Here is a 12073-nt window from a genome sequence, read left to right as displayed (position 1 = left end):
TCATTTTTATCACCTTCTAGATAAGATTTATTAAGATACCTAAATCATAAAATTTCCTATGCTTCTGGACAGGATTTCATTCACAGCAAGGCACCACTTCCTGGAACCCTCCTCAAAAATACCTAACACAAGCCCAAGTCATTTCTAGCACCTTCTTACCGAGATGCCCCGCAGTCCTCATGGTACATGTTCTCTCTTGTTACAACAAATCTATAAATCTAATTTTGTGCAAATACAGATGTGTCCTGAGATCTTCGGCAGGGGATACTGATGTTTTCTTTCCTTTAGTCAGAATAGGATGCTCAGTCTTCACAGTTTTATCCTTTGAAGGCTTTGTCATAATTCCTGAGATTTACTATCTGAAACTAAATCTCAATTGCTATATTATAACCCTTTTTAATTGTGAAAATACTGAGCATCAGTCTTTTCTTGGAACTCTATTTCTTAAAATTTTTGCTTTGATTTACACAATAGCCTTCTGCTAGTAGACTTGCTGTATTAATTTTTAGTCAATGATAGCCAAGTTTTAATCAAGAAAAACGCTGCAAGGCTAGCCAGGAAGTATCGAAATCTGTTGCTTTACATCAGAAGCAGTATATTTTCTAATGATTCTGAGAGTTTAAGTATGAGAAAATGTGTAAGGTTTAGACTCCAGGTTTAAAGAAGACAAGAACTAAAAGGTAGCAGGCTCAGAATCTCCTGCTAACTTGCTACTACCTAGGTGCATAATCCTAAACAACGCTCTTAACACATCTGATTAGATTTCCTCATCTGCTAAAGAATTAAATGATGTTCAAGATTATTTTTCAGATCCAAAGTTATATGATTCCGTAATGTGGTAAGGTTACCACAATACATTATGAACTTTATTTTATTTTATTTTTATTTTGTTGCACAAAAATGAATATTCAATGGGATTTTTTGATATCTCTATCTTTTCTTAAAATAAAATATGATCCTTCTGAAAATGTTAGGACAAAAGAACGAATCAAGAAAGTATCATTAATGCAGGAGAGGATGCCCCTAAAATTTAGGACAAAGAGTAGAAAATATCACTCTCCAAAACAAATGCTACTAAGGTTTAATATAAAAGGACAAGATTAATCATCTATGGAAACCCATTTGAAAAAAAAACCCAAACCCAATTAACAAGGAGCATAGATTGTCTCTCAAAACTCACAAAAATGTATCTATTTAATTTTTTGATATATCATGTAAGCAATGATTAATATATCCCAATATATTAATTAACCTTATTTAAAATAGGAATATGCCCTAGCAGTAGAATAATTCACAACTATTGTAATTTCAGAAGCTTTTGGTAGTAGAAGTAACATTGGAAAATACTATTGAACAATGTGGCTTCCCTAAGTACTGTAAGTCAGAGGGGCAGGAATTATGACTTTAATCTAATCTAATTTCACCTATCACTGCTATCTAGATGAAATATCTCTAGATCAGAAAAAGTAAAACACAGCACACATTAGCTTTGACTGCCTCTCCAACAACGGAACCATTATTTAGCCTCACAAGGCAGCAAATGCACAGGCTCGGCATTCTCTCCTGTTTCTTTGTCCCAACAAGCAACGATGAACTGGGCCACTTCTGAACAAACACTAATTCATCCACCTTTGCCACTTAACCATCTAGGAATTAGGTTATGCCCTATGATATTATAACATGCCTAGATGGCTGAATTTTTGTATTTCTTGTGACTTCAAATGAAAAATAATCCTTATAAAAAGAGCTCAAATGAATATATTTGAGAGAGTTACTTAAACATATATATTTATACCTAAGTTTAAAACTTTAATGTCCAATATAGGACCTAAAAGCTTAAGTTCAAACTCTAGCTCTACGGCCTACTGGCTATAAGACCTTGAACAAATTACTAAGCCCTCTCCTCCTCCTGACTCACCTGAACATCCAGGGCAATACCTCTTAGGGTTGTTTTTAAGATTAAATAAGAAAATATATGTAAAGAGCTTAGAACAGGGTCTGGTATACCTACATAAATGTTCAATAAGGGATAACTTTCATTATTTATTCTTCTTTCATTCGTAGACTTCATTTGAACTCCATATAACTGTTCCACAAGCTCCCACAATACTTTATTATAATATGCTTATGACATTTCAACTAAAGTATTAAACCTCTTTTTCTCCTATTTTGTCATGTGACGTTTGGCTTCTTTTGATTTTTTATCTTTAATGCTCTATTGAATTTTCCCTTCAAATTACAAAGGCAATATAAGCAACAAGCCAGATAACAGAGATGTATAAAGAAAAGCTAGCAATCTCCCACTTCCCCAGGGTAATCCCTATAACACACTTGCTTATATCTTTCCACACTTTCCTTTATTCTTACACCAACCATAATATGAAGACTCATGTGTATGTCAATAGTCCAGTATATGTCTTTCCATACTTTTCTTCATGTCCATATAAATGGCCATATTCATAAGTGTATGTTTCCTAATTGGTACAAATATATAATTATACTAGTCACAGTAAGCTCTAACTTTTGGTTTTTACTTGACAAAAATACATAAATATCCTTTAGGCCAAAAGTTATAGCAGTTAACTCACTCTTTGTAATAACTGCATAACAATTCATAGTGTGAATAAAGCACCATTTATCCAAGCATTACACTTCTGAAGGATACTCAGATTGTTTTCAATTTTTATTTTTGCCCCTGTAATTCATGTAGCAATAAACATCCTTGTTCAAATATCCTTATACGTTGGTGTTTTTATTTTTATTTGATAGATGTGGAGAAATAAGATTTAGAATTTATATCCAAAGTGCTATTTTAAATGCTTTACATTTAATATCCCATTTAATCTGGATACAACCAGATGAGGTATCATTATTATTGTTGTTTTTAAGTATGATGAAATTTAGGTAAATAACTTGTCCAAAAGATTTCCAAGCAGTCTAACCTCCAAGTTCTTGCTCTTTACATTTCCCTTACCCAGAAATTGCCTGATTACTTCCCCCAGAGGTTGTACCTACTCACAGTCCTTCCATGATAGATTCTACTAATCATCCAAAGCCTTCCGTTGTGCACCACAGAACAGTTTATCTGGTGATGGGACAGCAGCAGTAGGAAATGTGCTTCCTTGGGTGCACAAATCCTAGCTTGTTGGCTTACAAACACAGTTAAGTGTGTTCCCTATAGTCCAAAGGCCTTTTACAATGTGGAATCTGGTTACCTCCTCGAGGACTCTTTAGGTCTATCTCTCTTATAGTAGTTGCGATTAAAAAAAATTAATACGTTTGCTAGTGAATGGAAAGCAGGACACTCCATTAGAACGGGGTGTCTCTGCTAGCTTCCAGATCTACAACTCAGGAAAGCAGATGCCAGGAAGTTTCCATTCATAGGCTAAATGTTGTTAAAAATCTTACTCAGTCTTCAGCCTTTTCATGTTTACAGAATGAAGTCATTCTTTCTCCACCTCTCAAAACCAAAATTTCCAAAACTAATTAAAATTATAATGGCATCTACTGCTTTTATTTTATGTGTCTTTATTAATTTCATTTATTTCTCCTAAAAGTATTTCAAAATGTTGCAATAGAGTCCTGGGGACTTCAGCAAAGGGTGGTTTTTGTTTTGTTTTGTTTTTTGTTTGTTTGTTTTTTGAGACAGAGTCTCGCCCTGTCACCCAGGCTGGAGTGCAGTGGCGCAATCTCGGCTCTCTGCAACCTCCGCCTCCCGGGTTCAAGCGATTCTCCTGCCTCAGCCTCCCAAGTAGCTGGGACTACAGGCACCCGCCACCATGCCCGGCTAATTGTTGTATTTTTAGCAGAGACAGGATTTCACTATGTTAGCCAGGCTGGTCTCAAACTCCTGACCTCATGATCCGCCTGCCTCAACCTCCCAAAGGGCTAGGATTACAGGCATGAGCCACAGTGCCCAGCCCGGGTGTGGTTTTTACTAATAAAATAAATGAACTTAATTAAACTAAACAATATGTATCTGCTTTTCCTTTAGAAGAGTACAACTTAAGGGCATGATATTTTATTTTGGCACCTATGGTGAGACAGGAATAAGAAACAATAAATGCTAAATATTGTACCCAGTCCATCATATTTTAGCAAATAAACAGTTGGAGACACAATGGGATAATTATAGAATACCAGGAAAGAATTTATTGCAGTTCATAGGGAGTGTGTACATGGTCATTTGACAAAGAAAGAGTCTGACGTTTCTGCCTCAAGAAATGCAACAGGAGATGCTCTGTGTTAAAGATCCTCATGCTGAGAGTATTAATAACTACTTTGCACCCACAGAAACACTACCATCTAGCAACTTCTGTGGATAACCTAAAGTTGAACTGGCACCACTGCCTCTCTGGTAGCAAGATGGTGTTAAGCAAGTTCTTCTGGGAAAATGAACTGAAATGACTTCCTGAAAACCTCTTGCCTTAAGGAAAAAAAAAAAAAAAAAAAAACCAACTGAAAAATGAACTCCTACTGAAGAATTACCAGGCAGTCAAGGAAGCTGCCAGCATGTAAAATTGCCTCTGCGGTTGTCAGACTTGGAAACTTTGGGTGGCAACTGCATGGTTAGGATAAAATTAGGTTGGTGAATAAGGTCAGCTCTGGGCAAGAGCCAATAGTGACCAGAAATAGCTAAAGTTTGTGATTTGGGGCTTAAAATTTACTAAAATTTGTAAATGTTAACGTATTCTACATTAACTTATTTTACACCCACCCTCCCCTGCCGGTCAATTAAGTATGGAAAGCATTATTAGGTCCATTTTATAGAGAAGGAAACACATTCAGAGAAGGTATTGTAACTTGTCCAGGGGCTTCATATTTCATCGACTAGCCAGCGAGCACACCATGCTTCTGCTTCTGGTGATGTGAAGGAGGCATCATTAGGGTCACACTACAGAGTTCAGCAAAGTTTCCTCTCCATAGAAGCAAAAGAGACCTTCCTAAACCCGCTGATTGCCTAGAACCACATCACAAGTCAAAATGCCTGCGGGTTGGGCCCACCGTGGCAAGAGTGGGGACGTGAGAGCGGCAGAGTAGGGACGTGACAAGGCCTTGCCCTGGCTGGGGTGAGCTGTAGGGAGGTGGCGGGACGGACCTGGGGCACTACCGAGCAGAGTTGCTCACTGTGGGGTGCTGCCGGCTCCGCAGGTGCCCCACCTGCGCAGCTCGCGCCCCGCCCGCCACCTTCCCTGAGTGCTCTGAGCTGCAGGTTCTGCGCTCCGCTAGCCCCTCAGCCGCTCGCCCCTGGCTATGGTCACTCACTCACTGTCCGGGACACCTTCAACTCCTTGTTGAGCCACTGGCACAGGATCTCCGACATGGTTCAGCCGGTGCCTCAGACCGCAGGCGGGTGCTAAGAAACTCGCCAGGAACCAAGCCCGCCCTCCCGCGTCCTCCTGTTGCCAAGGGCAACCCTTTGCTAAGGAAGCGTATCCTGGCTGGAACTAGACGAAAGGCATAGAGAAGAGGGGACGCCAGGGCTCAGCCGCAGACGACAGAAAATCGTGTTCCGCCACCTGCTGGCGGGTAAGACCTGAGCGTGCGCCAGCGCAGGAGGAGCCAGTGGGGGCCTGTGAGAGAAGTTAGGGAGCTGTGGGTGTGGGCAGGGGCGAGGCGGGAACACTTAGGGACACAGCAGGGGCTTCTTAGGTGAGCAGAAAGAAAAACGAGAGTCTCCGCAGGGCTCCGTGGCTCACGCCAATAATCCTACCACTTTGTAGAGTTTGTGGCGCTCGCTTGACCCTGGGGGTTCAAGACCAGCCTGGGCAAGGTAGCAGAAACCTTTTTTTTTTCTATAAGAAATTAAGCGGGCGTGGTGGCCTGCGCCTGTGGTCCAGCTGTTCAAGATGCTGATGTGGAAGGATCAACCCAGGAGGCAGAGTTTACAGTGAACCGAGATCGAGCCACCGCACTCCAGCCTGGGCAACAGAAGAAGACTCTGTCTCGAAAAAAGAAAAAAGAAGAACAAGAAGGAGAAGGAGAGGGAGAGGAAGAAGAGGAGGAGGAGGGGGAAGAGGAGGAACAGGAAGAAGAGAAGAAAGGAGAAGGAGAACAAGAAAGAGGAGAACCAGGAGAGATCAAAGAAGAGGAAGAAAAATTAAAAAGAAGAGGAAGAAGAAAAAGGGTATTTGGGGTATCCATCACCTTGAGTATTTATCATTTATATACGTTGGTAACATTTCAAATCTTCTCTTCTAGCTATTTTGAAATATACAATGTATCATTGCTAACTATAGTCACCCCAGTTGCTAGCTAACATTAGACCCTATTTCTTCCATCTAACTATAAGTTTGTACCCATTCACCAACCACTCTTCATTTCCCCTTCCCACCCTCACGTCCTTTCCAGCCTGTGGTACTGATAATTTTGTTCTCTATCTCCAGGAGATCAACTTTTTTAGCTACCACATATGAGTAAGAACATGCAGTATTTGTCTTTCTGTTGCCTGGCCTATTTCACTGAACATAATGGCCTCCAGTTCCATCTATGTTGCTGCAAATGACCTGTTTTCATTTTTTTCTGTAGACAAATGGTATTCCATTATGTATATATACATTTAAGTCTTTAATCCATCTTGAGTTGATATTTGCATGTGGTGAGAAATACTTTTCAGCTTTTCTCTTCTGCATATAGATAGCCAATTTATCCAGCACCATTTATGGAAGAGGGTGTTCTTTCAACATAGTTCTTGGTACTTCTGTTGAAAATCAGTTGTCTGTAAGTACGTGGATTTATTTCTGGGTTCTCTATTCTGTTAGGTTGTTCTTTGTGTCTATTTTTATACCACTACCAAGCTGTTTTGATTACCATAGCCTTGTAATGTAATTTGAAGTCAAATATTGTGCTGTTTCCAGCTTATGCTGTATTAATTACTATAGCCTTGTAATATAATTTAAAGTCAGATACTGTGCTGTTTCCAGCTTTGTTCTTTATGCTTAGGATTGCTTTGGCTATATGGGTTCTTTATTGGTTCCATATGAATTTTAGGATTGTTTTTTCTATTTCTGTGAAAATGATATTGGTATTTTTATAGGAATTGAATCAAATCTATAGATTGTCTTAGGTAACATGATCATTTTAATGATATTAATTCTTCCAATTCATGAACATGGGGTGTCTTTCCGTTTGTTTGTGTCCTCTTCAATTTCTGTCATCAATGTTTTGCAATTGTTCTTGTAGGGTCTTTCATTGCCTTGGTTAAATTTATTCCTAGGTATATATTTGTACTGTACTAATTGTAAATGAAATTGCTTTATTTATTTATTTATTTATTCATTCATTCATTGGTGGAGATGAGTTCTTTCTATGTTTCAAGACAAGCTAGTCTTGAACTCCTGGGCTCAAGCAATCCTCTGCCTTGGCCTCCTAAAGACTTGGGACTACAGGTTTGAGCCACTGCACCTGGCCTTGATTTATTTTTCAGCTATTTCAGTATTAGTGTACAGAAATGCTACTAATTTTTGTATGTTCATTTTGTATCCTGTTACTTTATTGAATTTGCTTATCAGCTATAAAAGCTATTTGGTGGTTTTTAAATTTTTCAAAATATAAGATTATGTCATTTACAAAAAGGGACTATCTTCCAATTTAAATACGTTTTCTTTCTTCTCTTGCCTAATTTATTTGGCTAGGACTTTCAGTTCTCTCTTGAATAAGAGTAGTGAAAGTGGGTATCCTTGTCTTGTTCCAGTTTTTAGAGAAAAGGCTTTCAACTTTCCTCCATTCAATATGTTAGCTGTGGGCTTGTCATATATGGTCTATTATTTTGAGGTATGTTCTTTCTATGCCTAGTTTGTTGAGAGTTTTTATCATGATGGAATGATGAATTTTATTAGTGCTTTTTCTGCATCTATTGAGATCATCACATGGTTTTTGTCCTTCATTCTGTTGGTGTGATGTATAACATTTATTGGTGTGTGTATGTCAAACCATCCTTGCATCCCTGGTATAAATCCCCTTTGATCATTGTGTATTATCTTTTTGATGTGCTATTGAATTCAGTTTGCTTGTATTTTGTTAAGGATTCTTGCATCTATATTCATCAATATATTAACCTGTAGTTTCCTATTTGGGTTGCATTCTTATCTATTTTTGACATCAGGATAATACAAAGAATGCATCAGGGAGAATTCACTCCTCCTCAGTTTTTTAAAGAGTAGTTTGAGGAAGATTGGTATTAATTCTTTATACATTTGGTAGTATTCAGCAGTGAATCCATCTGGTCCTGTGCTTTTGTTTGTTAGGATAATTTTTATTACTGATTCATTCTCTCTAGTTGTGATTGGTCTGTTCAGGTGTTGTATTTCTTCCTGATTCAATCTTGCTAAGTTGAGTTGTTCCAGAAATGTATCCATTTCCCCTGAATTTTCCAGTATGTTAGCATATAGTTGTATATAATAGTCTCTGATAATAGTTTATATTTCTGTGATATCAATTGTAATATCTCCATTATCATTTGCTGATATTATTTGGGTTTTCTCTCTCCTTTTATTGATTACTCTAGTTAGTAGTTTATCAATTTTGTTTATCTTTTCAAAGAACCAACTTATCATTTTGTTGACCCTTTGTGTTTCTTTTTTATTAAAGTCCCTATTTTGTTTAGTTCTGTGCTGTTTGTTATTTCTTGCTTTCTGCTAATTTTGGATTTGGTTTGTTCTTGCTTTTCTTGTTTCTTGAGGTGTGTTGTTAAACTGTTTATTTGAAATTTTTCTACTTATTTGATGTGGGCATTTGATGCTATAAACTTTCGTATTAGTTCTACTTTTGCTGTATCCCACAGGTCTTGGTATGTCGTGTTTCCATTTTCATTTGTTTCAAGAAATTTTTTAACCTCCATCTGAATTTTTTCATTAACCTATGGAAGTTCAGGAGCATGTTATTTAATTTCTGTGTATTTATATGATTTATGTGGTTTCCAAAGATTCTCTATATATTGATGTCCATTTTTATTCCACTGTGGTCTGAGAAGATACTTAATATGATTGTAATTTTAAAAAAATTTTTGAGACATGTTTTGTGGCCTAACATACAGTCTATCCTAGAAAGTGTTCCATGTTCCAAGTGCTATTGGGAAAAAAAAAATGTATTTTGTGGTAGTTGAATACAAAGAGAGTCTTGATTGAAAATTTTTGTTTGTCTTTTCAAGAAGCCATATTGAGGCTCTTGTTCTAATGGCAGCGATTTTGTCATTGATTTACAAATAGTTTTAGTTGCTATATTATATGGGCTACCCTTGCATTAATAGAATGTATCTTATTCCTTTTATTCTCAGACCTAGTATAGGACCTGACATGCAGCTAGCATTCAATAATTTTTATTGGCAATGGTGGCAGAACTAACAATTAGGATTATTGACATCTCTATATTGTTTTGAGAGGTGAGATTTTATTAAACTACTTTTCTAGTCAGTTTTACCCTTCAAGTAATTATTTAAAATTGTATTTTGACAAAAACTCATCCGTGGCATGCTAATTCAGTTTTAGCAAAAATGCGGCTGGGTTCATTCAGTGAAAATCCCCAACCTTGGATATCTGATCAAATTCTAATCTTCCACCATTCCCAGGACTTATCACTATGGCCTGTCTTCAGCAAGAAGAATCCTGTCAAGTCAGTCTAGCTAGAATCCCCCTGACCCTGACGTTTCCTTTTAGTAATTTTTTATCCACTGATCACCACCATGCTCTTTGGCTATAAATCCCCACTTTTCTTTGTATTTGGAGTTGAACTTGATTTTTCTCCCCTATTGTAAAACCCCATTGCAGTGGTCCTTTGAATAAAGTCTTTCTTACCCTCTTTAACAAGTATCAGAAAAATTTTTGTTTAACAATTTCTAAAGGTTTAGATGGAATGATAGAAAAAAAAGTATATATATAAAATCTATGCATTATCTTATATGTACAATAATATAGAAGTAATTGTTTGTTGTAAATACAAGAAACTTCCTGCAATGAGACCTAGATACACCAAATTATGATTCTTTTCAATCGTTGGCACAGTAACAGTAATGTCCAATTAGACCAATCTCTCTTGAGATTGATCTGAAGTTAATCTGGGTGTCCTGTTGAATAAAAACTTAGTACCATTACTAAGTACTTAGTACCATTTCATTCTTGGCTTTACTTCTAAACATCCCGTCACATGAGTTTTCTTGGTATCTCTAATGTGTGCACATTGTCATTTTGGTTTGATGGTTCTGTTTCAAATATGTTCTTATAGTAAACTCAAATTTCTTCTCCAGAGAACTGACTTCCTATGTCCATTTTATAGAACTAACTAATTGTATTTAGTAACAATATCTCAGGAAGTGGGAAGTCCAAGCAGGATATCATCTTATTCAGAGTAATTATCTTAACAACTTATGGAAAAATGTGGATTATTTTGGTTGAGGTAAAACGGCCTAATCAACCCAATACAGCAGGCAAGGCTACAGTTGGAATTCTGAGAGAGCTTTATTTCCCCAAAATTGGAGCCTGATATATTCAATGTGTTTCACTCTAGAGTTATTCAAATTAGGAAGACTGCAAGATTGTACAAAGCCCCTATAGCTTGGGGAATATATGTCCTAAAACTGTGTCTGCTGGAAGCACTGAATCCCTGAGCATGCTTCTAGGCGGTGGATACATACCATGCGGTGGCCTCTGAGGCAGTTCTGCTTGTGGTCCTCCTAGTAGTATGTTTAAATTGATGACCAGAGTTAAGTTAGTAAAAGGTTCCAAGCTTTACTATTAGTCAGTAGGACCTGGGGGATTGAAGTTCATGATATGCAGGTTCTGAAAAGATTGCTCTTTGGGAAGGGCATAGATGATAGAGCACCAAACTTCACAGCAGCATTGATAGAGAATGACTGAGCTCATAAACACTGGTAGATATGTGTGGGCTGTTATTCTCACATCAAAGTGAAATACTTCTGTGCCTATCTATAGGAATTGTTTGGTTGTTGTTTGTATCAAAAGCTATTTGTGCTATTCATTTTTGGTATCCAGCTTGGAACAACATAGTCTGCCCATACGGTGTTTTGGAAAAAGAGTGTCTATACAGGATTTGGATAAATGAAGATGCAGACACGTTACAAAAAGATAAAAGACAAAGTCATTCATTTTACAAAAAAGAGCATGATACTCATTTCAGTTCACAAAACATCCAACTTGAAAATGATCTGACATTAAAATACCAATAAAAATGTGCTGTCACTGAAATACGTGCATTTTACTATGTAAATGCATAGTAACTTGAAATTGCTATTTTATTTATTTACTTACTTACTTACTTATTTTTGAGACAGAGTCTTGCTCTGTCACCAGGCTGGAGTGCAATGGTGTGATCTCGGCTCCCTGCAACCTCTGCCTTCCAGGTTCAAGCGATTCTCCTGCCTTAGTCTCCTGAGTAGCTAGGGCTACAGGCACGTACCACGCCCAGCTAATTTTTGTATTTTTAGTAGAAATGGGGTTTCACCATGTTGGCCAGGATGGTTTTGATCTCTTGACCTCATGATTTGCCCTCTTGGGCCTCCCAAAGTGCTGGGGTTACAGGCGTGGGCCACCGCGCCCAGTCAAGTTTAAGATTAAACCTATTGTGCGCCCATTAAACTCCCTGCTTTGGACAAGGTTTCTAGCACAGCCCATATTAGTATTTAGAATTATTAAATGATATATTCGTTCTCCCATGAAGAATCAGCTGGAAGAGATTAAATAATTTGACAGTTCTCTTTCTCTTCCTGAGATGGCTTTCTTGTTGTTTTTAATAAAACATTTTAGAATATTTGGTCCCCTCACCTGATTGTAACTACCACAGCAATCCTAAAACTAAAAGCTTTCTTTTTTAAAGCATCACCTGTCATTTTAATTATAAATCTTTATTTGTTTTTTTGTAAATACTCAAGGAGAAATTATAGTTACTTTGAGACCACAAGTTGGTTTGGAAATGTATGCTTTGTAATAAAATGCAATTCATTAAAAGTATACCTAATTCTTTTAATAATTAATTAATTAATATTATTCATTATTATAACATTTTTTACACCAATGCAACAATGAACACAAGATTTCCATGACCAAATATTTGGGGGGTTTTC

At 37.2% G+C, this 12073-nt stretch overlaps 1 protein-coding gene across 2 annotated transcripts in view; it reads right to left on the bottom strand.

Annotated features, from left to right (window-relative positions):
• SPEF2 (sperm flagellar 2) overlaps positions 1 to 5424 on the bottom strand; it is a 189746-nt gene extending 184322 nt beyond the window's left edge. For both annotated transcript variants that reach the window (XM_005556713.5, XM_073993291.1), the window contains exon 1: positions 5266 to 5424. In XM_005556713.5, the coding sequence (XP_005556770.2) occupies positions 5266 to 5323 (58 nt within the window). In that variant the 5' untranslated portion in view covers positions 5324 to 5424. The remainder of the gene's footprint in view (positions 1 to 5265) is intronic.
• Between the last annotated feature and the right edge of the window lie 6649 nt (positions 5425 to 12073).

The sequence above is a fragment of the Macaca fascicularis genome, chromosome 6 (assembly GCF_037993035.2).
Source record: "Macaca fascicularis isolate 582-1 chromosome 6, T2T-MFA8v1.1".
In the NCBI taxonomy this organism is placed as follows: domain Eukaryota; kingdom Metazoa; phylum Chordata; class Mammalia; order Primates; family Cercopithecidae; genus Macaca; species Macaca fascicularis.
Note: the sequence above shows the minus strand (reverse complement) of the source record. Positions and strands in the feature narration are given on the sequence as shown.